Here is a 23,407-nt window from a genome sequence, read left to right as displayed (position 1 = left end):
TTATTTCTATAGTCCCCAACGAGTCTAGTCAGAGGGAAGCATTAAGCCTGGTTTCAGGAGAAAACAAGGTAAGTTGTGCATCTCTGGATGAAAGAATAGGAGCGACTGATGAAGACTTATTCCACTTGACATTGTAAAGAGATTGGGATGTGATTATGAGTGACAGGATGAAAGGTAAGAGCAGGCAGAAGTAGGGTAAGACACCTAATTAACAACAGAAAAACAGGCACTTTGCCCTGCAGGTAGGCAGCACTGCCAGGTCATGTGGCAACATCTGGCATCCTGATACAAGTGAATTAAATACCAGAGCCTGAAGCTCACACCTCATGCCGACAGACACCTCCTTTCTGCTTACTGGTCTCCGCTCTCAATCTCTTTGTACCACACTCGAGGATGTACTGAGAAGGTATAAATCCCAAACGGCTTCAGAAAGTGACCTTTTGCCACACACAACAGTTATCTCAATTTTGATTTTTATTATGTGGACAGAGAGGTTGATACTGGGGGGCTGTGGGGGGAAAGATGGCTGAAGATTCACACCAAAAATCTACAGTGGTTACTTTCTTCCAGGTTATTCCTCACGTTTCAAATCATTGGTGGCCAGCTGAAGTCCTTCCATGGTGGAATCAAAGTGAGAAGTTTCTGAAATAAAAAAATAAGAGATTCTGCTGAAATACCACAACAGCACAGACTGTAGAAAGGCTTTAATGGTTGCAAATCCGACCCTCAGACCGAGAAGAGTTCACCTGTCTGATATTTTTAAAAGTGTCTGTCTTTCTCATACTCAGCTGTTGGTTATTCCTTTAAAAAGTTAAAAAGAATGGAGAGGAAGCAGATGATGGAAAGCAAAGGAAAAATAAAAAATGCAAGGAGAATGGAAAAGGAAGAGAAGAAAACTTGGATGTCAAAACTAGAGACAGTAAGGACCTAGCAATCTCAAAGCTGAAAAATAAGGAGAAGAGTAACACAGGGGAAATTTTTTTCCCCTACACGTCACAAACACTATATAATGAATAGCCATTCAACCCATACTACTATAGCATAGCTACATCTCGTCATTGTTTTGTTATGTTGCGAATTTTTCCCCCTGTTACATTCACTCAGGACCCCGCTGGCCTCCAAATTACAGAGTTCATGTGAGGCACCAGCACAACCTGATGGTTACTCTTTTCTGAGAGCTCCAGAAACACTGTTCTGGGCAGCTCTTATTCCCCCTGGTAATTATACTCCCTGCTTAAGTAAATTTTAGGCCAGGTTTTCCTGGTAAGCACTGTAAAAGGCAGGTGAGGTTTTCTGGTCATAATTCTGTACAATTTTTCTTGCTTCTTTTTGTTTAAAATTAGTGGTTAAATGTCAAAGGATAGAGAAAATCTTTTTTTTTAATTATCGTATCAAAGTAGCAACTGGAAGAGGTTTGGCCATGGGATGATACTTTCTGTGGCGCTACTGGAAGACTGCTTTGGTTTGCTTTGTATCTTTTAGATTTTTTTTTTTCACGCTAGCCAAAAGATGGTCCTGCCTGTCCCAGATATGTTCCTGCTCCTTTGCCCGTGTCCTGCTGGTCGCATGGCTCTAGGACAATTTGTTTCAGCTCAATGGTCCAGACTGAAAACTTTTTGGACGTCTTCATGCATTGGATGATAGAGCTGGACTGCCTCGCTCTCTGGCTGCGGAAGCGTTGCATCCAGCAAAGGGAAGCGACAGGAATAGCACAGCCAGGGAAAGGAGGAGCGATAACGCATGTCATCAAGAGATTTGTCTCCTCAAAACCATGACCCTACAGGGCTGTCGCAGAGGAAGTGTTCCTGCAGGGAGTTACTGCAAAGTGACGGCTACGCTTCAAAACCAGACATGCCAGCTTTTATTTTGCAGTAGTCCTGCAGATAAATACTTAAACCGACACTGGGTTTTGTCATCTTGTTCTACATTTGCAAAGCATCTGGCACTCAGGAGTCCTGGTCTAAGGAGAACTTCTAGGCACTGAAACAATGCTGTTTTCACTGATCTCAGCATTTTTTAGTTTGGGATCTCTTGCTTAACCTCCACAACAAATAATGATGTGCTGCCAATGCTGCAATAAGGAGCTTTCGCAACAACTTGAGATTAACCCTGTGTTTTCACAGAGGAACACCACCACTGCTCACTCTTCCATTTGAATAAAAACACCCTTTCACAACATGAATACAGAAGCATGAAGCTAACAGATGAAGTTGCACTTGGCCAGTATTGCTTAGTTTACTCTCAAATCTAAAGAGACTGACATTATCGTATTAGCTCTCCATTTATTTTCTATGATTTAAAAAGCTTCAGTAGGAATGCCTCAGTTTTCTTACTTTTTTTTCCCCCTGACATTTGATGAAATCAAATTCATTTCAACATTTATAGTTGTTCACTTTAGCAGTTTTACAACCACTCCAGGACATCATTCTTGGCAAGTCTGCTTTAATCAGCAACGGAAAAGAATGATTTTGTGGTGAGGAAAGATGACCTTATCCCTCAAAATCAGTGGCACCATTGACCAGAAAAACTCAACCTGCCTTTTACAGGGCTTACACATCCAGACCTCACAGGACCGCTAGAATACCCACGTGGGGTCTGGCCAGGGGTCTGTTACCCGGTATCCTGTGCCTGACAGGGAGCACGAGTCGACTGAAAACCCTAAGAGATGCTTTTTGCTTTTCACATACTTTTTAAAAAAAAAATTTGACATCCTAACATTTGTATAAGCTTAAAAGCAGCCTTTCATCTGAAGGTATGGTTGCACAATATGTGGCCCCCTGGTATCAGAGCTGACTGCCACCCAGGCAGGAAGCCCCTCACGTCCTCCCCCTCGCGTCTGCACCAGCACAGCCCCATCTGCTCCCTGGCCCCAGCTTCGGCACTGAGTTGGACCTTACGCAAGCTTATCTAAATTCGCTAGCCCACCAGAAAACTATCCGTTTGTTTGCTATGGAGTTATAGCAAGTTAAATTATAGCCTTTATGTCAGCCAGCGAGTGCCGGAGCTGATAACTGGAGCAGGGCTGGGAGGAAGGGCACTTCCCGCTTTTGCCAGCGGCGAGCCATCACACCGGCTCAGCCCGAGGCAGCAGACTGCAGCTCCAGAGCAACCTAAACCCATCCGACCTCTGGTGTCTCCTCCTCTCCCACCAACAGCCATCGGGACTTTCCCTGACTCATTTCAGATGTTGAACTAAAAAAAAAACAAAACAAAAAAACCACAAAAATCCCCGACTGACTTCCCTCCTCCTCCCAATACAAAGCCCTAACCAGCTTCGCATTCCCAAGTCAAAGGCTTTGCTGAGCACCGAAGCTGCTGCAAGGAGGAGGGGACCATGCGGCCAGGACCAGGGCAATCAACCGTTACATAAGTTTCATCTGCCAGCAGGGACCTCCAACTTAACCATGCCACCTCAGCACAGATCTTCGTGACCAAGTCCTTCTGCGCAGAGTGCACAATGCCTTATTTTTTTATTTTTTTTAAAACCAAACACTGATTGGCAGTCTTCTTTCATGGCACAGTACGCATTGCTTTAATTCTATATTCCCTAGAACTAACATAAGCCAGCACAGTAGAGTATTAGACTGCAAGGGCACGTTACAAACTGGGATTTAATGACGTTTTGTTTCAGACCAGCAGTCAGTGGCTGGCTCACAAACACGCAGGGCTGTAGATCGCTTCTGCTGCGCTCACGACAAGCAGAAGAGGAAGGCTGAAACAATTTTGGGAGTAGTATGGCAGAGAGACAAAGGGTGTAAATCTAACAGAAAAAAACAGTTTGTTGGATTCAGCAACCAGATAAAGGTATCGACAATAAGGCAGAACACTCTGCTAACATATGTCTTTCCTTTCTTGACGTATGCAAAGAAAAAAAAAAAATTTCCAGGTTGATCACAATTTTTTCGAGGAAGAGAGCAGAGCTCTCCAAGTTTTTCTTTAGCATAAAAACATTTTAATCAATAAACCTGGACATTTCTGGGTTGTAGCTTAGGTTACGAATCCACACTGAGACGGCCAGTCAGTATCATAAGCAAAAATCTTGCCTGTGGAGTGTTCACATTTGCAATATTATAAATAAGTAACTTACGAAAATTTGTGGCTGACATAGGGCTAAGTATTTGGTGAAAATATTTTTTTATTTTGCTTATTGCTTACCAAATATTTTAGTATTTGATTATGTAAGAGGACAATACTGCTACCAGATGTTCTTGATTTTATTAATAATCTGTGCTGACAGCACCTTGTGAGATCAGTGCTGTCTGTACTATGTGGTTCAGAGAGATTCCCCTCACCTTCCTACATCGGTAGTTGGTACAGGCTAATCGGCAAATGACCTGCAACGTCATTTTTGTCATCAATGCTATAAAAATGCATATAATCAAATCAACACCCATTCAAGAGGTTTCAATTCCAACCCAAACTATTCAACTACTTTGCTTCTGTCATGAACCTCCACTGTGAAAATTAAGAAACCTTCTAAAACATCAACTTCTGCATTTATAACTGTCCCAGCACAGCACACGTCTACCTCTTTGACTCCTCCTCCAGCCATCGACTCGTGCTCACGTCAGGCACAGGATGCCGGGTGACACAGACCCCTGGCCAGACCCCACGTGGATGATATTCCAGCAGTCCTGTGAGGTCTGGTTGGGAACAATTTAAGCCTCAGGATCTGGAATTTTTTTTCTGGCTCAATTTGCCCATGGTGCAAGTTATTCTATGTACCTCAGTTTCCTTATTTTAAAACTACAGATTAATGCATTTTCCACTTTGGAAAGAACAACTGATGGAAAATGATATGGAAGTTAAGCTAGTGTTTTCCAGCTGGATTCAAAAGTCCTTCCTTCTTATCATACTCTACCTAAAATATCTCTCATAAACAAACTGAAGAAACTTTGCCAAGTTACCAAAGGGTTCAAAAATTCACAAGATAAGCATGAACACGATAGAGTACTTTCTAATACTCAGTAGCACACTTTGTCATACCAAATGAAAACGTTCATGAAAAATTAACACTTCAATATATGGAGTCCTATTGCGACCTCCTGCTGCTGATGCTCTACTGAAAAGCAGAACTGCCACATGTTTTCATAACTTAGTGAAATGTTGTTTTATTGTTCAGACAATGCTCTTCATAGTTAGACCCTTAACACAGCATCGCTCTCCATGCTGAAGAGATGAGGAAAACAGTACTGAGATGACATGACTCACTACACATCACTGCAGTAATTAAACTGGGAATAAAGTCCAGCTCTTCGGCATCCTAGACTACCGCTTTCACTTCATCAGGCAGGTTTTAGAATTTTTTTTGAAAAAATAATATGGCTTTAATAACAAATAATAACAAAATGCTGCCCTTCTCTTTTCCCAACTCAGGATTAAAAAACAACAACCCTCATCCCTAACGTGAAGAAAAAAATCAAGTTAGTTGGGTAATACTAAGTGCACCTTAAAAATTACAACAAACAATGTTCTTTAGGTGTTTGGTCAAATATCATACAAGAATCATAGAATCATAGAATAGTTTGGGTTGGAAGTGACCTCTGAAGGTCATCTAGTCCAACCCCCCCTGCAGTAAGCAGGGACATCTTCAACTAGATCAGGTTGCTCAGAGCCCCGTCCAACCTGACCTGGAATGTTTCCAGGGATGGGGCAGCCACCACCTCTCTGGGCAACCTGTGCCGGTGCTTCACCACCCTCAGCGTAAAAAATTTCTTCCTTATATCTAGTCTAAATCTACCCCCCTTTAGTTTAAAGCCATTCCCCCTTGTCCTGTCGCAACAGGCCCTGCTAAAAAATTTGCCGCCATCTTTTTTATAAGCCCCCTTTAAGTACTGATAGGCTCCAAGAAGGTCTCCCTGAAGCCTTCTCTTCTCCAGGCTGAACAACCCCAACTCTCTCAGCCTTTCCTCGTAGGAGAGGTGTTCCATCCCCCTGACCACTTTCATGGCCTTCTTCTGGACCCGCTCCAACAGGTCCCTGTCTTTCTTATGCTGAGAATGAAACACATTCACAAGTGCGATTACCTTTTCCTTCATGCAGAACTTAAGATGGTCAATCATGACTGATGAAACTCAGCATCCAGACAGCCAGCACTAGCATAGGTCATGATGTTCTCCTCTCTCACCCCTTGAAACAGCTCCATTTCTGGAAGTGTTTCAGAAGAGTCTTGGTTCTCTTGGACATTTTTATTTAGATCTTCAAAATTAATACTATCATCTAAAAAATAAACAAGTTACAAACTGCAGCCAAAACCATCTGAAATGATCAAATTATCTTATATAGTCTGTCATTTATATTAGCTCAGAATAGAGTATTTCTAGAACAAGCTTTCATTTCATCAAAATACTCCTGATTTTGCCTCCTAAACAAACTACAAAATAAATTGTTTTTCAGATTTGTCTCTGACAGGGAAAGAGTGAGTGAGTGAGTGCATATAGCTACTCTTATGCTTCCTCTTAGCTCTCCTAGAGCGTCCTTTTCTCTTTTTTAAAAAGGAGAAACTTCTCTCCTATTTCAGAGAGAAATTTTCCTATTTTCAAATCCTATCAGCTTCCAGGGAGCTACTATTGTGTATTTGTTATCTCATATTATGCAACTTGCGAAATTATGCTACACTAATATGGAAATCATGGAAAAAGACAACCAGCAACTTTATCCCATAACCTACACAGGGCAGGAATTAACGCATGCAGAAATCCAGAGCTTCCCATGGACCGACACCTCTTGCTGCTCCAGAGCCTGACCTATTAGTATGCTGGCAATCTTTAGTGACCAATAAGTTTCATTAAGTTGAAGACGCTCAACTTTTCAGAGAAATAAAGTCTAAAGAAAGACTTTTTCATGATAAATGTCCTTCCGATCTGGAATCGGGTAAACTTGAGCTAAGCATTGGATTAATTCAATATGGGAAACTTTAAAAGGCAAAGAATTTCAGCACTTGCATCAGGAAATACAAAGTGATGATTCACAGCAACCGTAGCTCTGCCATACTATGTACACAATCAACAGAAGCACAAATTCATTTATCACATCCTAGTGCTTTTGCACGAAGAGGAGCATTATCACTCATTTGTGCTGAAAACCTTCAACGCACTTCAGCATTAACTATTTTCTCTTCTGAACAAGAAATATTTTATACAGTTTTTGTATCACAGAATACACTTACCAGCCAAGGCGTTTCCATTCGGCAATCCATTTGTTTTTTGTTTCTCCTAAAACAGATAATAATAGTCCAGAGAAAAAAAAGAAAGTATGTGACAAGAGATTTTCATATTTTGGGAAAGAACAAGGTCCATGCTCTATTTTATAGTTACTATTTCATTGTATTTACAGTATTTTCCTCATTTCCAGTACCAGACACTACTACAGTGCTCCTTAAAAACAAACCTTCGCAAAGCAACAGCCACAGTGGGAAGTAGCAAAAAAGTAATTTGTAAGGTAACACTTTCTAACTAGAGGAGGAGAATTAAGTTGCCATCAGTCACTCAGAATAACTTCTCTGCTACAACTCTTTGTAGAAGTAGCTGTGAAGAAGCTACTGTTAGCGGAAGATGAAATTTGCTCAGATGATGGGAGAAAACCGTAAGACGGAAAACAACTAGATGATGGTAGGTTGTACTTAAAGAACATAGGCCAGATCAGAACACAAGTATCAAGGAAAAGGTCGGGTTTTTTTCTCCTTCAACTACTTTGTATACATTTCTCAAGCTGATCTTTCAAAACCTGAATCCTACCATGGCCTGGAGCTGGTTATGGAAATATTCAGAAGACTACATAAAACATCCATCTCCTCATTGTGGGTATTAAAAAAACAAAGCAAATTTACGAGCAAAGGACATCATCTTGCTTATGAACTGAAGGATTCCTCTTTACACCTGGAATATTGGAAAGCCTTCCAAAATCCCCTAAGTTCGTACCTCCACAGAGGTCTTCCACAGTAAATAGATCATCTTTGAAACTTTCCAGTCAAGAGGAACTATATAATCATCTGGCAACAAGGACTCTGCAGAAGAAAATATTTTTTGCAGTTGAGTGTTCAGATCTCTCCACAGCCAAAATATACCACTGAATTACAATTTTTGCACACATTATATATATAGACCTTTTTTAAAATCAGCAGATATTTAGATGAGCAGCAGCAAAGTCAGAATTTAGGTTTTCTAGACTCTAAGGCCAGTGCACAGGAGGGGGAGGAGGGGCCCGAAGGAGATTTGGTTTTGGTTTCTTTTTTCTAGGCAAAGGCTTTCCTACCATACTTTCATTTCCCCGACAGACTTCCCTGAAACTAGGCACAAACAAGAAAACCAGAAAGTTTTCAGCCCATAAATTAAACAAAATGCAACTTAAGTAACAAACTTAAAATTTAAAAATGCTTAATTGTAGGAATTTGTGCAATGTCGCTAAAGAAATTACTTTCTAAAATGTTTTAACTCTAGCAGTTTAAGAAGCTGAAAAGAGATTCTTTGTAGGAAAACAGTCTAAAAATATATTCTATGGTTATATGAGAATCATACAAGCAATTCAGTCAACTAAATCTTCAATTTATAAATAACCAAAGACATTTATTTACAAAAAATTTCCCCCTCAAAATATTTTCCATAAAAATTGACTGCAATTGCCAGTGTTGTAAAATACTACAGCTTAAATCTGTACATGAATAAATAGTAGCCTATCAATAGGCCACAAAAAAGCACAAGAATTTTTAAAGTTGTAGGAAAATTACAGTCAAATAAGAATGTGGCCAACCTTCTGCAGATAGCATGCACAATTTTGACGGAAAACCCCACCAAACAGCAATCACAAGCTGGCAGGGCTTCAGAGAGATATTGGGGTGGGTTTGTATTTCTTAAAGGTTGTTTCCAGAGGAAACTCATCTAAACACCAGAGAATTTCATCTGTTACTGACTCAGAGAAAAACAACATTTGGTTCACTAATCTGTCGAGTTTCTGAATGCCTGTTCTTGTTTTTTCCCAGCAGATCCCTGTTTTCAAGTCATGGCCAACTCCGCTCCCTCTTAGATGGTGAAATTTAAGATCACAGGTATGAAGACTCACCAAGTTTGCAGAAGAATGTTTTATATGTAATAGTTGAGGACACGAGCAGCACTTCCCTGCTCTCTTTTAGCTCTAGATGGCAAATCCTTAGGTGTGTGGTGCCAGATTTAGATACAGCAGCACTGCAGGTCCTCCGGGGACCACACCACATGTACTGGTACCAAGCCTAGTATGCTGCCAGTGGTTTGGCATCGCTGTTCTGGCAGGCAGCATTGCCATCAACTTTTGCAATAAAAATAAAGAATCCGAAGGGCAGTTTGGGCAGATAAACAGACATAAGTCGCTCCTCAGTTGTCATCTTAAAATACATGCTTAACTTTAAATTCTACTGAAACAAACAGGTGTAAAGGTCTACATGCTGAAAAAATGGTCTGTGTTTTTTACTCCTATTAGTTGGCCAAGTCAAAGTTACTGTTTTTCTACAGGCTAAATTTGGACCAAAGAAGTTGCAGAACTTTATGCACAGGGAATGGGGCTCTCAGCAGGGACGTACACAGCAACATGTCCTAGGATGATTTCCAATCAAATGTCTGTAGTTGTTGCTGGCTACAGCTCTGTACAATTACGTTAGCTTGCAGTAAATTTGGAAATCATGGTTGCCACACACAACTCCTTCAAGGACTGATCATCATACTTCTAACCGCTAACTCAAAATGAGTAAACTGAAAGTACAAAAATATGACAATTGGAGCTCTGGAAGGCAAGTATACAACTGTGACACTTTTTAATCATGCATGATTAAAAAGGTATGCACTATCAGAAAATGCATCTTGTAATTTGATTTTCAACTTAGATTCTAGGAAAGTTTTTCAACAGTATCTAAGCCACATAAGGGTCTATGAAAAAATTATTAAATAAAGAAAAAGGAATGCTACTATATTAACCAGGTGGAATATAAAACCAAACATGCCACCTTTACATAAGAGCACATATTTTGTACCATGTTTTCATTTAGTGAAGATTTTAGGTAAAAAAAAAAAAAAGGGAAAAAAAAAGACCAAAGCAGCAGTGATTCCTTTCAATAGAATTAATATTTGATTAATTGGTAGCTGAAATAAACCTGAGTATTTAATCATAGGGATTTGGGGTTTTTTGTTTGTTTTGTTTTTTGGGGGGTATTCTGGTGGTTGTTTGTTTTGGGTTTTGGGGGTGTTGTGGTTCTTTTTTTTTTGGTTGGTTTTTTACATAGGAGTAGTAAGAAGAGTATTACCCAGTGGAAGACCTGGAGAACCAAAGAGCTGCACAAGTTGAAAAGCAAATCCTAATGATAAGGGAAGTCCCAGAAAACTATATTTCTTATTCACATCTGGATTATCTTCATGTTGTGAGGCCTCTGCTGGCTCAGGGTCATCTGCTTCGTGCACATTTTCACCGCAGCTTGTCAATATACTAGAATCTTCTGGATATTCAGAAACAACTTTAACAGAAGACAAAATATCTGGTTGGCTATTTGTCACCTCTGAAGAAACTTGTTCACTCTCGCCCTCTTTTTTATCAACTACCTGTTGTTGCTTAAGAGTTCTAGCTTGCTCCTCCTTCGTCCTGGAAATGACACAAACCCTGCAGGAATATTTTGGCATAGGAGAAGATTGTCCCGAATGAATGTAAGAAGTATCATGTAACAGAGCATCTGCATCCGGGGTGGGTAAGGAATAGGTTGCCTCGGTGCCACTGTAAGGTGCAGAATATTCCTGCAATGCACGGTTCTGCTCACATTCCTCTCCACAGTCCTTGCTTAGAAAACTCTTTTGCTCCACTTCTAAAACACTTTTTGGGGGAACATCATCTTTTCTTGGGACTTCCTTTCCTCCCTCTGTACTACCAGCAATCTGTCGTGGTAGATTAAACTTCGGTGCCAAGTTGACAATTCTTCTGTACCTTTTCCTCTTTGATGTAATTGGTGCAGCATCATTTCTTGGAACATTTACTTCACTCGAACACTGCACGAAGGTGGCCCTGGCTTCCACAAGGAAATCAAGGTGCACTTCACCAGCTGGAGATGCCGATAGACCATCGCTTATTATATGACCAGCTTCCTCAGTTACTGTTACCTGATGGTTTTCCTTTACCAATCCTTCATTTGACCGATAGCAATTTAGCTGTGTTGAACTGCTCATATGAGTCTGTTTAGGTTTCCTTATTTTTGGGGGTCTTTGTTCACTTACAAATTTATCCTCAGACCAAGAAGAGAGAGAAACTTGTGTATCAAAGTCCAGCTGCAATTCCTCAGTAGGTAAACTAATTGAAAAAAAAGCCCAGGCATTGGAGCTATTCTCTTCTGCTTTTAATGCACCTTTGTCCTCCGTGTTATTATCACGCACGTTATCACGTAGGATTGAATTGTAACACTGAGAGATTTCTTTTTCTTCACCATTTAAACTTAACAGCTTAGCTTCCATGTCAGGTTCACATGTAATTTGATATGATCCAAGTTTGTTTTCCATGCTTAACAGTGGCGTGTTATAATCTCCAGAGATGCCTTCTGTTTCCTGGATGGAATTTTTATCATTGCTTATTTTTAGGAAACTGCTTCTGCAAAGATTTTCTTTGTGCCTTTCATTTGTTTCCTCATCATCAAATGCATTTTTGGTTAGGTCTTCAGTAGAAAAAGGTTTTACATCTATCAGAAGTGAACTGTCGCTTTCTACAGGCAATTCATTTTTCAATGCACTGTTCAACATCGTTGAGACCTCAGACACAGCAACGGGAAACGTTTCTCTTGAAACCACTGCAGCTTCTTTTAGGCTTTCATCATCACCATTAGGCTGCTCTTCACAAACTGTTACTGGATCCTCTGGACCTTCACTGAATGTACACAATGATTTGCTGTTTTCTTCTTCTGAATCATCCTCTTCACTTTCTGATGTGTCCTGGTCATCTGGAACTGGATGATGAGCTGCTCTGCCTAACTTCTTCTTCATCATTTCTGTATGATTGCCTTTCATTTTTTTGTTTCTTCTTCGCTTTTTCCTCTGCTTTGCTTTTGTCAACAGGTGCCCAGGGTTCTTCTTTAAAAACGTCTCCCTGTGTGAAAATAATAAAAAAAAAAGTAAAATAAAAATAAAAATAAATTTCAGTAATAATGTATTCGTGGTGTTCAATTTGAAGAATAGGTACTTTATGTTAATATGATGATCAAACACAGACCATCAGCTTTGCTAAATAATCTCAAATAAAACCTTCTACTGATTAAATAAATGTACACCTTACAATTCAGAACAAATCTTGAACATTTTAAACCAATTTAAATAAACATAGCTGCCATCTCATTAACTTAGTTTTACAAAAAGTATCACAAATCATTGCAAGACCAAACAACATGTTTCTGGATGTCTTTCTAAATGATGTTTGAATAATAGATACTAAAGAGCTACTGCTATTCTGAAATTTCATTAAATGTCATGCTGAGCAGAAAGGTACTAAGTGGAGGACGTAGTTAGAAAATTTCATCCCTTAAGATTAAATGGGCTATACGTAGATAAGCTGGACTCAAATTCAAAACATACTAACCAAAAATCTGAATAATGTAAAGGTACAGTGACTACAGCAACTGTGATATTTACTGCTCAGTATATTATGTGTGGACGCATATGTATTTGGAAAAAATATTTAATATTTTATTAGCAACAAAATAATATACTACAGAAAAATTAACACAGCTGTAGGCAGTTATTTACAATTAATTTTGTAGCTCTTTTCAGAACGTCTGATTTTTTTTGTCTGCATTTCTCATTGAATTTAACAGATAGCAGCTCTAACAGTGACTTCTCTGAAATTTTGATGTTAGCCCGTCAGCCAGCTAACCCTGAAATGAACACACGTGAGAAAAACCTAGTCCAGAAATCTAACTTCTCCCTATGCAACTCTTCAGAGAGAGATAAGATTTTCAAAGCTAAGTTTGACTGATAAATCTTCATATCAAGGATCTGCTCCTTTTATGTAATTCTTCGCTTTTCTGTAACTCTTTGTTCAGGATGGTACTTCACACAACACACTAAAGCAAACAAAGCAGTAGCTGGAAGAATTATAGGGTAAAATTAGTTATTTTCCGGGAATCATATGTAACAAACTGTTTTAAGTGCTGTATTCTGAAATTCTTAAGAGAGAACTTAAAAAAAAAAAAAAAAAAAAAAAAGGGGTGACTGTGCATGCAGAGGGAAAGCCAGAGGCACTAGTAGGCAACCTGGGACCTAAAGGTCACCTATGGAAACCTACCCTTACCCTTTATTCATTCTTAAATTTATTTATTGTTAGTCTCATAAATTCTTTCTAATTTGAACTCTACAAAGTAAACCCTCCTAATTATGTGAGTGTGAAGCACCTCAGCAGCCTTCTTGGCCTCAGTATAGCCACAAAATCACTTGACTGGAACAGGATTCAAAAGTCTTGGTGCCTTGATATTGCTGCAACAAGCACTACGCATCTGCGAAAAGATCTTGTTGGAAAGCACACAAATTTAATTGCCCTATAAAGGCATCCAGATGAGACATCCTACTAAGAAATGGGATTTCCTTCAAATTTTGGCATTTAAGTCCACATGGTGCTTCCCTCTGAATAATAAAAACTGACTTCCCCTTTTCCAAATCAGTGTACTTTCAATACAGCGCCCTATGGTTTAAGTGCATATGTCTATACTGTAGATGCTTGAAGTTAGCCAAGACAAATTCCACCCCAAATTCTGTTCACAAATATGTTCCCTAATCAGCAACACGCCTCCTGTCTCCCCCAAAAAGAGACATGGGATGCCAGACAAATTTTTAGGATTGAATAGATCTTATTTGTCTATTGAATTAAATGATATAAAAGTGAAGCATCTGCCATGGTAGTTGGAGAGATTACTTTCTTACACATAACCCAGATTTGCCGAAATCATACACTAATCATAGATTATGTCTTAAATCCTGACATTAACTTTCTTCTTTGGTGATGAAAATTCATGACTTGAAAGTGTTTTTAGAGGAGGAAATTCTCTGAAGTTTTCAGAAGCATAAAACCCCTTCCCAGTGAAACAGAAAATAATGTCCCATTTTTATTAGTTTTTAACAGAGTGGGGAATAAAACATCAGGCCCGTGCACCAATTCCAAGAAGAATTTAGTATTGTACCGAAAGGCCCTTGTGCTGCCATAACAACTCTGCAGAAATGACAACCAAATGGCCAATGTCAGCACCGGCACAGGAAAGGAACAGACTTCTCCAATTTTGGTATTGTAGCTATGCTCTTGCTTACCACTAACTTCTCCCAGATGTGAATTTGCACGGCTGCTGATGGAAGTGAACTTAGTAATACTGATTCAAGTATGTTCCTGATGCCTAACTCCTGACAACGCTTTCGGGACAATGCTGACAGAAACTTTCTTAGGCTAGCATGCCACACCAAAAGGTATTGTAGAACTTTGTAAAACGAGGGGGGAAAAAAAAGTCTCAGAGGTCAGCACATTTATTTCCTCTCCTCACCATTAATTCTGAATCAGGAAGGAAAACCACACTGGACAGGATTCACTTTAGAATGCAAGAACAGCAGAAATACATCCACCAAATAATGGGGAGAAGAAGAACCTGGATGATCCAGAGAAACTAACAGCTATTATTGCATTGAAATTGTCGCATGTCAAAATAATAACAAATGCAAATGTTGGTCCAGGTTTATGATTTAGCATACCTGGATATGACCTTCAATAGCGACATTCAACAGTTCATAATAAATACAACAATGTCATTTCGATGCCTTGGAAACAGGGAGGCTTTATAGCAGTTCAGCGAAATTAGTTTTCTAAAGGTTTGGATTTCCTGAAGAAAGGACTAAAGCAAAAAGGGAAGTGATGAACTACTAAATGCAGAATAATAAAATTTATTATTCTTCACTTTTCCAGGCAACTTCTGTTTTCCAACTGATTCTAAGAAAATACTACCCCAAAGACACACTCTAATTCACTATGATGGCACAGCTAAAAATTTCCTGTTTGGGGTATACCCAGTACCATGTTAAGGTTTTTGCATTTAATGAAGCAAATTGTCTGCTAGTTTTCTTTAGTTTTATCTTAGTTCCTCCTCTTTTAGTCCACCTACATGCCTTTTGAGTTTTCCTTATTGTAAAACCATATGGCACACAAACATTGAGAAAATTCAAGAACCAGCATGGAGATAGACTTCTCTTCTTTATAGAGGCATTTGCCAGTGAGTTGTTTTTAAACACATACAACACACACAAAAGGGAAAAGAAAAAAGGTGCCGTTTCAGTTGATACTTAAATGTTGCTATATATTATGCATTAAAAAAACCTGGTTAGTAATAAACAGACCTGAAAAAATGTAATAGTATTTTTGTTGAAACAGGAATTCCTTTTCGGTAACACCACTTCAAAATTTCTCAGCCTACCATTTAGACAATATTAAAAGCTTTTTGCCATAACTCTGTTACATGTGACTTCAAGGTTGTTACCTACTGCTCAAAATAGCCCTGCCCAGCTTAACTGAGTCAGTGCTCAGATGACGCTCTTTACTGGAGAAACAAATGCACATTCATGATTGCCAAGGCAGAACATGCAAAGTAAATAATCTAATGAAGTTAGTCACATTTTGCTGGAAAATGGCAAAACCAGAAGAGAGTTAGTTGCAGTTATACAAACTTCAGCTCTAGCATACATCTAAGCTGATGTCTGCTTGATATAAAAAAATGCCTGCAGTCATTGCTGTAATGAAATATAGAGGAACCGATAAATTTAAAAAGCAATTCTATATGACATTTAGCAATGAGGTACATGCTCTTCCAGAAATGTATATTATCATTAATCTCCAAAGTCTCCGGAGTGGGTTTTCAACATCAAAATTATAGTAGAGCTGCCTACATAAAATGGCGTTTCCTGGGATACACTTCACTTTCTCCACCTGGTAAGTCCAAGTGCATTGCTGAATTCCTTGTGACCTAACTTTACTTCAGCAACAAACAGAAATTGAAGTTATAATTTTGGAATAACAAAAAAAAGTCATGGTACCAGCCTTTTTGTTACCTATCTTGCATTTAATACTGAAATGGGTGATAAAGATCCAGTTCCTCAAAACCAAATGGAATATTGGTATCAGGTGATCAAGCAATTGGAAAAAAACACATGCAAAACAACTTGTCAGCATTATTGGGCTTCCTGAAAGGTGAAATTCCATTAAACAGCTGAGCATCCAACTTCGCACTTTATTGCTGCTGAAGAAACAGTCTTAGTCACCCGTTCCTACTTTGTTCCAGCTGTTGCCCTTGCACTTCCACTACCTGTCTTTCGCTGGCTCTACCACCCTCCTTGTGGGTGGATTTACCTGCCTGAGCCAGCATCAAAAGAAAGCAAGTACGTGCTTTGTTGTTGAGCTGATTTAACTTACCAAAGCAAGAAGTAAAATAAGTGTCTAGCTAAGACAAAGGAAGTGGTTGGTGGGAGCAAGGTGACTACTTTCAGCAGCAACGTTAGGTTGCCTCACAGCCCATCTTAAGGAAGTTCACCATAAATGATTCGTAAGAGATGTTTACACATTACAGTGTTGCAAATTAATGCTCCCCACTCCAAATCAGTAAAGATCCTACTAACTGGATTCGATCTGAAGTAAATCAGTATTTATTATTCTTTCGTCTCTCAACAGCATTGCCAGTGGTGGCGAGATTTAAATACTTGCTTTCATAAAATACGCTATTCTATCACAATGCTCAAAAGAGCTACTCCAATCTTTATCATTTCTACAGGATTGATGTATATACAGTTCCATGCAACGTATAATCAGCCATCAGACTGCTGCCCTGTTATAGTCCAGACACAAGAGACATTGATCTAGAGAGTACACAGATAACAGCATACAATTGGTTTGATCAAAGCATACCTTTAGAAGCTGTTCATTTAATCAAATACATGGCAAAGTGCAACCACTTTACTTTTCAAAGTAAAAAAACAAACAACCAAATAAAAAACTCAACCAACCAACCAACCAACAAAACCAAGCTCCTGAGGTGCTAGTAACAGCAATTCAGTTTTCAAACAACAGTCTATTCACTCCACAAGAAGTTTCAGGTGGGGTGATCTGACCGATCTTTGTCCTGCCTGGTTCATGAAAGTCATAAATGTGTTCTGACCGAAAGAGCCAATCTCCTATTTTGTCTCCTTAGTCATAGAATATGTTGATCAACACTAAGGAAATCAATCCTGAATACACTGATTGATATATACGTACATACACACTGAATATACTTTTGTCCAGCATCAAACATCTACTCCATGAACAAGTGAAACAACTCAAAAGCTGCTTTCAACCTCATTTAGGTGCCACAAATATCTCGCCTGACATAATTCAAAATTCTAAGCAGAAAAGAAAAAAAAAAAAATCAGTAATAGAGGTACTGATGGATGCTAACAGACAGAGAGGAGACACCATTTTTTTTGTTTGGCTGGATTTCTCTGCACCATTAAGTATAGCTTAATATTAAAAAGCAGGTTAAGAAGGAGAAAAAAAGGACAAAGTTAAATGCTACAAGTGAACTGAATCCATCTTAAGGGGATGTACTCACAATACAGAGAAGAAACTGCAGCTTTATCATCAGCCTTCTCACCCGTGAAGGCTCATAGAATCAATTTTCATTTAAGTTCTCTCTGTCAACGTTTAGTCTTTTGAAGAGAACATGACGGACACAGATGCCAATGTTATGCGCTGGAAACACAGTATGAATCATCTTGTCAAGTTTGATGACATCAGTTCTATTACTTGGATGATACCAGCTCAAGCATGAAGACAACCTGATTGAAATTAATCCAGGCTAGACAAGAAATACACTGCTTTGAGTAGTTTGGAGAAAGAGGAACTATAGTCAAATTTTTACTAGTTAATAAAGTTTGGTGTAACCTGCTGTGCAGCAGTGCTCCTCAGTTTTCTATTGATATCAAGACATTTCTATATGAGATTTTAAGGAACACTTTCAAAATTGTAACAGGATAGAAAAATCCCACCTTCCCAGACAATGATCAGTCTCAGTTTTTGATTAACTTCTGGACAAGAATACTGCATATGCGGACATGAAGCAATCAGTTCTCACTAAATCCTAAGCACCCTCCTCTCAGCAACACCGGAGCACACTTTACGCACTGCATCTTACAAAGCTGGTGGTCCAGGTTGAAAGCCGTGAAGCACACTGGTGAAGACTGCGACTGACCAGACAAACAACATTATCCACCGCAAACGCAAAGCCCATTTCTCTAATGGCCAATTCACACCTATTGAAAAAAACCACGCAAACGGTAATTACCTTAAAAATCTCAACCTTTTTCTTTCCAAATGAAGAACAGAGTTGCCGTTACAGATATAACATATTGCATGATGTATATATAATCTAATCAGTTCAAATACAAGACAGTATTGAATCTGAGTGGATCCTTGATTTTAGGAGGAATAAGAGCTGCGTTCAAAAATTAAATTCTGTGAGCCACCTCACAATCCATTTTTCAGTTCCTCTCCCTTACAATCTACTGCTTTCCAGGCATGTGCTTATGCAATTCCACTCGAGAAGCTCTACCGAGGAAAAGGCAGATTTACTGAGGCTCTCATGAGGTTGTAAAATAAATCATGTCCTAAAATGTGGTCCACAAATAAGACAGACTTTCCAGATCCTAATTCCTAAAAAATATCCTCATTGTTTATTTCGGCCACTATAGAGTCGACTCAATAAATAAATAAATAAATAAATAAGTCACTATTTTAACCAGAAAATAAAGAAAACTACATATTGTGATATATCATCCTACTATTTGAACACAGATGACAGCCATCAAAATAGAATATAGAGATAAGCAAATGCAACAAAAAGGTTTTAAAAGTGAAAATTAGATTTACAGGGTGAAGCGTTGGCCTTTGTTGCCAAGGCACGTTCACACACAAAACAAACGTAAAATGAAGTTTGAGATAAGACACAAGCAAAATCAAGTTGAGGAAAAATATGGGTGGGAGTGTAAGGAAGCAACAGAGGTACGATGAGAGCAGAATGGAATATTTAGAGGTACGTAATAAGCTATTTTCTGTTAGGAACTTTCAATGAAAGATGACAGATCTTAGCTGTATTTAAAATAGCTTCAATCAACAAAATTGTAGCAAAGATATGTAATTAAATATCCACCAAAGCACAGGCCATAATTCTGGGACCAAAAGTATGAGTTTTGAAAATAGAAGAAGATGCTGCAAACTTAATGAGGCTAAGAAAAAAAGGAATGAAGAAAAATATATTGTATGACATAAAATAGTACTTTCAGCAGAACAACAAGAAAAAAATTCAGAAGGACAGCCTGGGGAGAGGGGAATATATATACTCAGGTAAATCAGCATCAGTTTGAACCGAGGCATTAAAAAATAGAGAATAAGGTGCAGCTCTCCACACAGTTTATAGTTCAGGGAAGAAAAGGGAAGGGGGAGATGGATCCAGAGCTATGAAGACAACTGTAGTAACTGAACACACAGGACTCAGACCAGATAGGTGAGAAAGATGCAGTTCAAGAGTAAGAGAAAAGGGGGGGGGAAATTACAAGAGGAAAACAGTAAAGGAAACAATATCAGTAAATATTAAGTAACCAGCCTCTAACCTAGATTATAGCAACATTAAAATGCAAACACTTGTAACTGCAGACAATGTTGCTATTCAGAACATCTGCTCCAGGTATTGCGCTCATTCTAATGCATCTCAAATGCTATATGAAATATTGGGAGCTACACAGCATTCAATTATAATGTGCATTCTCTGGAAGGTATTACACCTTTTTCAACAAATCTCAGTACTTTGTCATACTGGCATCCAACTTTTACTTACTATTTCTGCGTACTACTCTTTGGTATTAACTCATTTCCCTTTTAAACGTCTTTCACCAAAAGGACTAGAGGTACACAAAAGACATGATGAATTACCCTTTAAAGATGATTACTTTCTACAAAACAGCCCTGTATTATTCCTAGAGTGTTGGGGATGAATAGATGCAGAAAACTGCCTTTCAGTTGTGCAATGTAGTAAGTGTCAATAGAAGTCCGTCTTTGGACAGAAAATAAACAACTACTTTAGACAAACTCTAATATATGCCAGTATTTTCTGTCTGGAAAGACAATACAACTATAACAAGAGACAAGTGGTCATGGACACTGCCTGAGGGAGAAAAAAGGGATCAGCTAAAGGTGTTGTTGGGAAGTCCTGAGCAACTCTGCCAATACAGCTATGAAACAAAATAACCGGTATAAATGGTACAGCCAGTTTTGCTGCTACAGTTAAAGCCAAAAACTTAGTGCCCATCTGAAAATAGGAAGAGAATCGTGGACTGCTGTATTAATGCAAGCCTGCATCTGACACCCTGAAACCAGGCAGCAATTCTGTTAGTGATTTAAAAGTCTTCTCTGACAGATAAGAGCTAACTCTTTTGATATTCTGGACACTGCTCTCACTATATCTATTCGAACAGAATAATTTATGTCAGAAACGGCCTCTGGAGATCATATGGTCCAACCTCTGCTCAGAGCAATACCAACTGAGATCTCGTTGCTCATGGCCTTGCCCAGACAAGTTTTGAATAGTCCAAGGATGGAGATTACACAACCTAATATCTAATTGGAATTTCACATGTTGCAACCTCTACCCATTGCTCCTCATCTAAAAGGAGCCTTGCTCCACCTTTATACTCTCCCATTAGGTAGGTGAAGACAGTATTAAGCTGTCTTAGCCACAGCCTTCTCTTCTTAAGGCTGAAGAATCTGTTTCTCCCAGCTTCTCCTTGCATATCAGGTGCTCCAGGCCCTGACCACCCTCTGCTCAACTCACTCCAACATGTCACATCTTACGTGTACCAGTGAGCTCAAAGCTTGACATTCTCAACAAAGGCACCACAAACCAACCAGGCGAAAGACAAACGCATTTAATCTCTTTACAGCTCAATTCCCTACAGAGCAGTAGAAAGTTAAACCATAGTTAGCTATCTTTACTCACAATAAAACCTCTCCTCAAGACCTAGGACCAAAAAGGGCAGCATTATGGACATAATCTAAGTATTCATTATTAGAAACAAGAACTCAGTCTAGGCTGCTGGAACAAAACAGAATGAAAGACAACACTTTAACTGTGCCTTCTACATACACATACACAGAATTCCATTTATACTCCTGTATATAATGCAATTTTGCTGCACAGCCATAAGCAGAGTCTTCTAACTGCAGTTTTCACAAAGTGAAAATAGTTTTGAAATTTTATCAAGTATACTTCATTGAATATTTAGTTCACGTACCAAACAGCTGCAAAGAGCTGCAAATGAAGCTCAAATATGCATCCCTGTCTTGCTTCAGGTAAAAGATCCGATGTCTATACTGTTGTTGTCAAGATCCCTGCAAAGCAGTGTGTTCATCTTACAAGCAATACAGGAAAACTATCAGTAAAAATGCTAAATGGGGGAAAACTAATACAGTCAATCCACTCTTAATTTAGGTTCATGAGCCTTCAGAAACTCTTCATGGTTAAGAGCAAGATGTGGGATAAGCTGTTCAGGAACTTCTTATAGACTTTTATAACCTATAGTATAGGTTACCAAAACCTATGGCTCATGACTAAAGAAAAAAAAATTATTAGAAGTATCATGAATAAAATAACAGCCAAACAGCATTATAGGCCCATGACTAAGACTGATTTGTAAATGATACAATAAACCATTCAGAAATAAGCAAATGTTTATTCAGCCAGCTAAAGCAGCACTTTAGTCTGTTAGCAACTTAAGAAGAAATTAAACAACATCCACTAAAGAATTCATGCTTTTTTAAATCAGTAGACAACATGCAAGCACATGTTCCAAAAGTTTTGCTCATAAAGCATTTTTCTACTATGTTTCCATAAAGTCCTATAATACTTAGAATTAGTATCAGGAAAATATTAAAAAGGACAAGCAGGATGATCCACACAATTATAAAGCAGTTACTCTGGTATCAGTTTGAGGGACAACAAAAGAAAAGTAATTCGATTAACAGCTCAAAAAAGAAAAATATTTAGCATCACTAAAAAGACTGCAAGTACAACTGAAAAAAAAATTACTTCATGGATACAATATGTTCTGACTTGGCACAACATGGTATTGTTACAACAGCACTGTATATCAGTAAGGTACACATTAAAAGGTCAAGGACTGCCTGCCTACCTGAGAAATGAAGCAGCAGCATTATCAGCTGAAAGGAAACTGTAAAGACCCATTCCAGATGCAATACTTCAATGCTTTTATTATCCTTGATCTAGAATGACATTGACAGTCTATCTCAAGCTAAAACCACCACTTGCTGCTTCTCCATTACTACAGAAATAAATCAGACATATCTGAGGTGATCTGACCTTGACAAAGTGTTACTACTTTATCATCTAAATACCTAAAAGACCAGCTATGTTTTCACATATTTTTCTGTGAACTCAAAATAAGCAGATTTACAGCTAATGTCAACCAATTAGCCTATAAAAAGAAAAAAACCCAACAAAATTAATTGACGTACAAGGAGATTCTCGTCTAGGAAATGATTACTAAAGAGCTTTAATCTCTGCTCTTGCTTTTATTTCAAAAGGATGAGAACATAAAACATTGAAATGAGGAAGTGTCATTGTAGAAACACTGAACTGAAATATTTCCACATCCGACCTATATGAAGCATCTGATCACTCTTTTAAATTGAGTACTTAATTTCATGAACTGCATTTAAACACTATGTCTTCTTATTGCTCTTTACTGGGAATTGAAATATACGTCTCTGTTCTTTTGTATGGAAACCCCTCCATTCTCAACATATACCTAATCACCTCATCTCCATAATGTACCAGCACAGAGGGAGAACATTTCTTCCAGAAAACTCAATTGCTAGGAGGAAGCAGCAGGTAAAACTACAGATATCACACATGAATGTGAAAATACAAAAGTGATTTTTTTTCTAATTCACTGAAAATGAATCCTACTGGTCAGCTCAAAGAAGAAAATACCAACACAGTCTAAATTACATCAGGAAAGACAGACACAAAACAATCAAATATAAATGTTATGGGTCCCATCTCAGCTAGACAAAGCCTGGTTTTCAGTTATCAATTATCTAGCAGAGAAACGAAGAAAAACTACCATCTCTGCAGAAGGTTTCAAGAGATAGGTAACAAAAGACAAAATCTTGGCTTTCTTCTTAAAGACAAAAAGCTTAAAAAAATTATGCAGCACAGCAAACCAGATTAAAATGAACCTAAAGAGGACATGACTACAAGAACAGAAGACAGAATTCCTCACAGATCATTTAACATAAAATAAAAAAGTGTTACATTAGGTTGCCATGGTTTAACCCCAGCCGGCAACTA

At 38.5% G+C, this 23,407-nt stretch overlaps 1 protein-coding gene across 5 annotated transcripts in view; it reads right to left on the bottom strand.

Annotated features, from left to right (window-relative positions):
- Positions 1–456: 456 nt before the first annotated feature.
- The window catches only part of N4BP2L2 (NEDD4 binding protein 2 like 2), a 49,356-nt gene continuing 26,405 nt past the window's right edge, over positions 457–23,407 (bottom strand). For 2 of the 5 annotated variants that reach the window (XM_076364274.1, XM_076364275.1), the window contains 5 exons: positions 10,268–12,081; positions 7,920–8,005; positions 7,169–7,214; positions 6,027–6,219; positions 457–642 (listed from right to left, as the gene is read on the bottom strand). In XM_076364274.1, the coding sequence (XP_076220389.1) occupies positions 6,059–6,219; positions 7,169–7,214; positions 7,920–8,005; positions 10,268–12,081 (2,107 nt within the window). In that variant the 3' untranslated portion in view covers positions 457–642; positions 6,027–6,058. Of the gene's footprint in view, positions 643–6,026; positions 6,220–7,168; positions 7,215–7,919; positions 8,006–10,267; positions 12,082–17,596; positions 17,674–23,407 lie in introns of those variants that run through there. The other 3 variants (XM_076364279.1, XM_076364277.1, XM_076364278.1) reach the window with 3 other exon arrangements.

This window comes from Aptenodytes patagonicus, chromosome 1 (genome assembly GCF_965638725.1).
Source record: "Aptenodytes patagonicus chromosome 1, bAptPat1.pri.cur, whole genome shotgun sequence".
Lineage (NCBI taxonomy): Eukaryota > Metazoa > Chordata > Aves > Sphenisciformes > Spheniscidae > Aptenodytes > Aptenodytes patagonicus.
The sequence above is the reverse complement of the archived record's forward strand: the minus strand, read 5'-3'. Positions and strand labels throughout refer to the sequence as shown.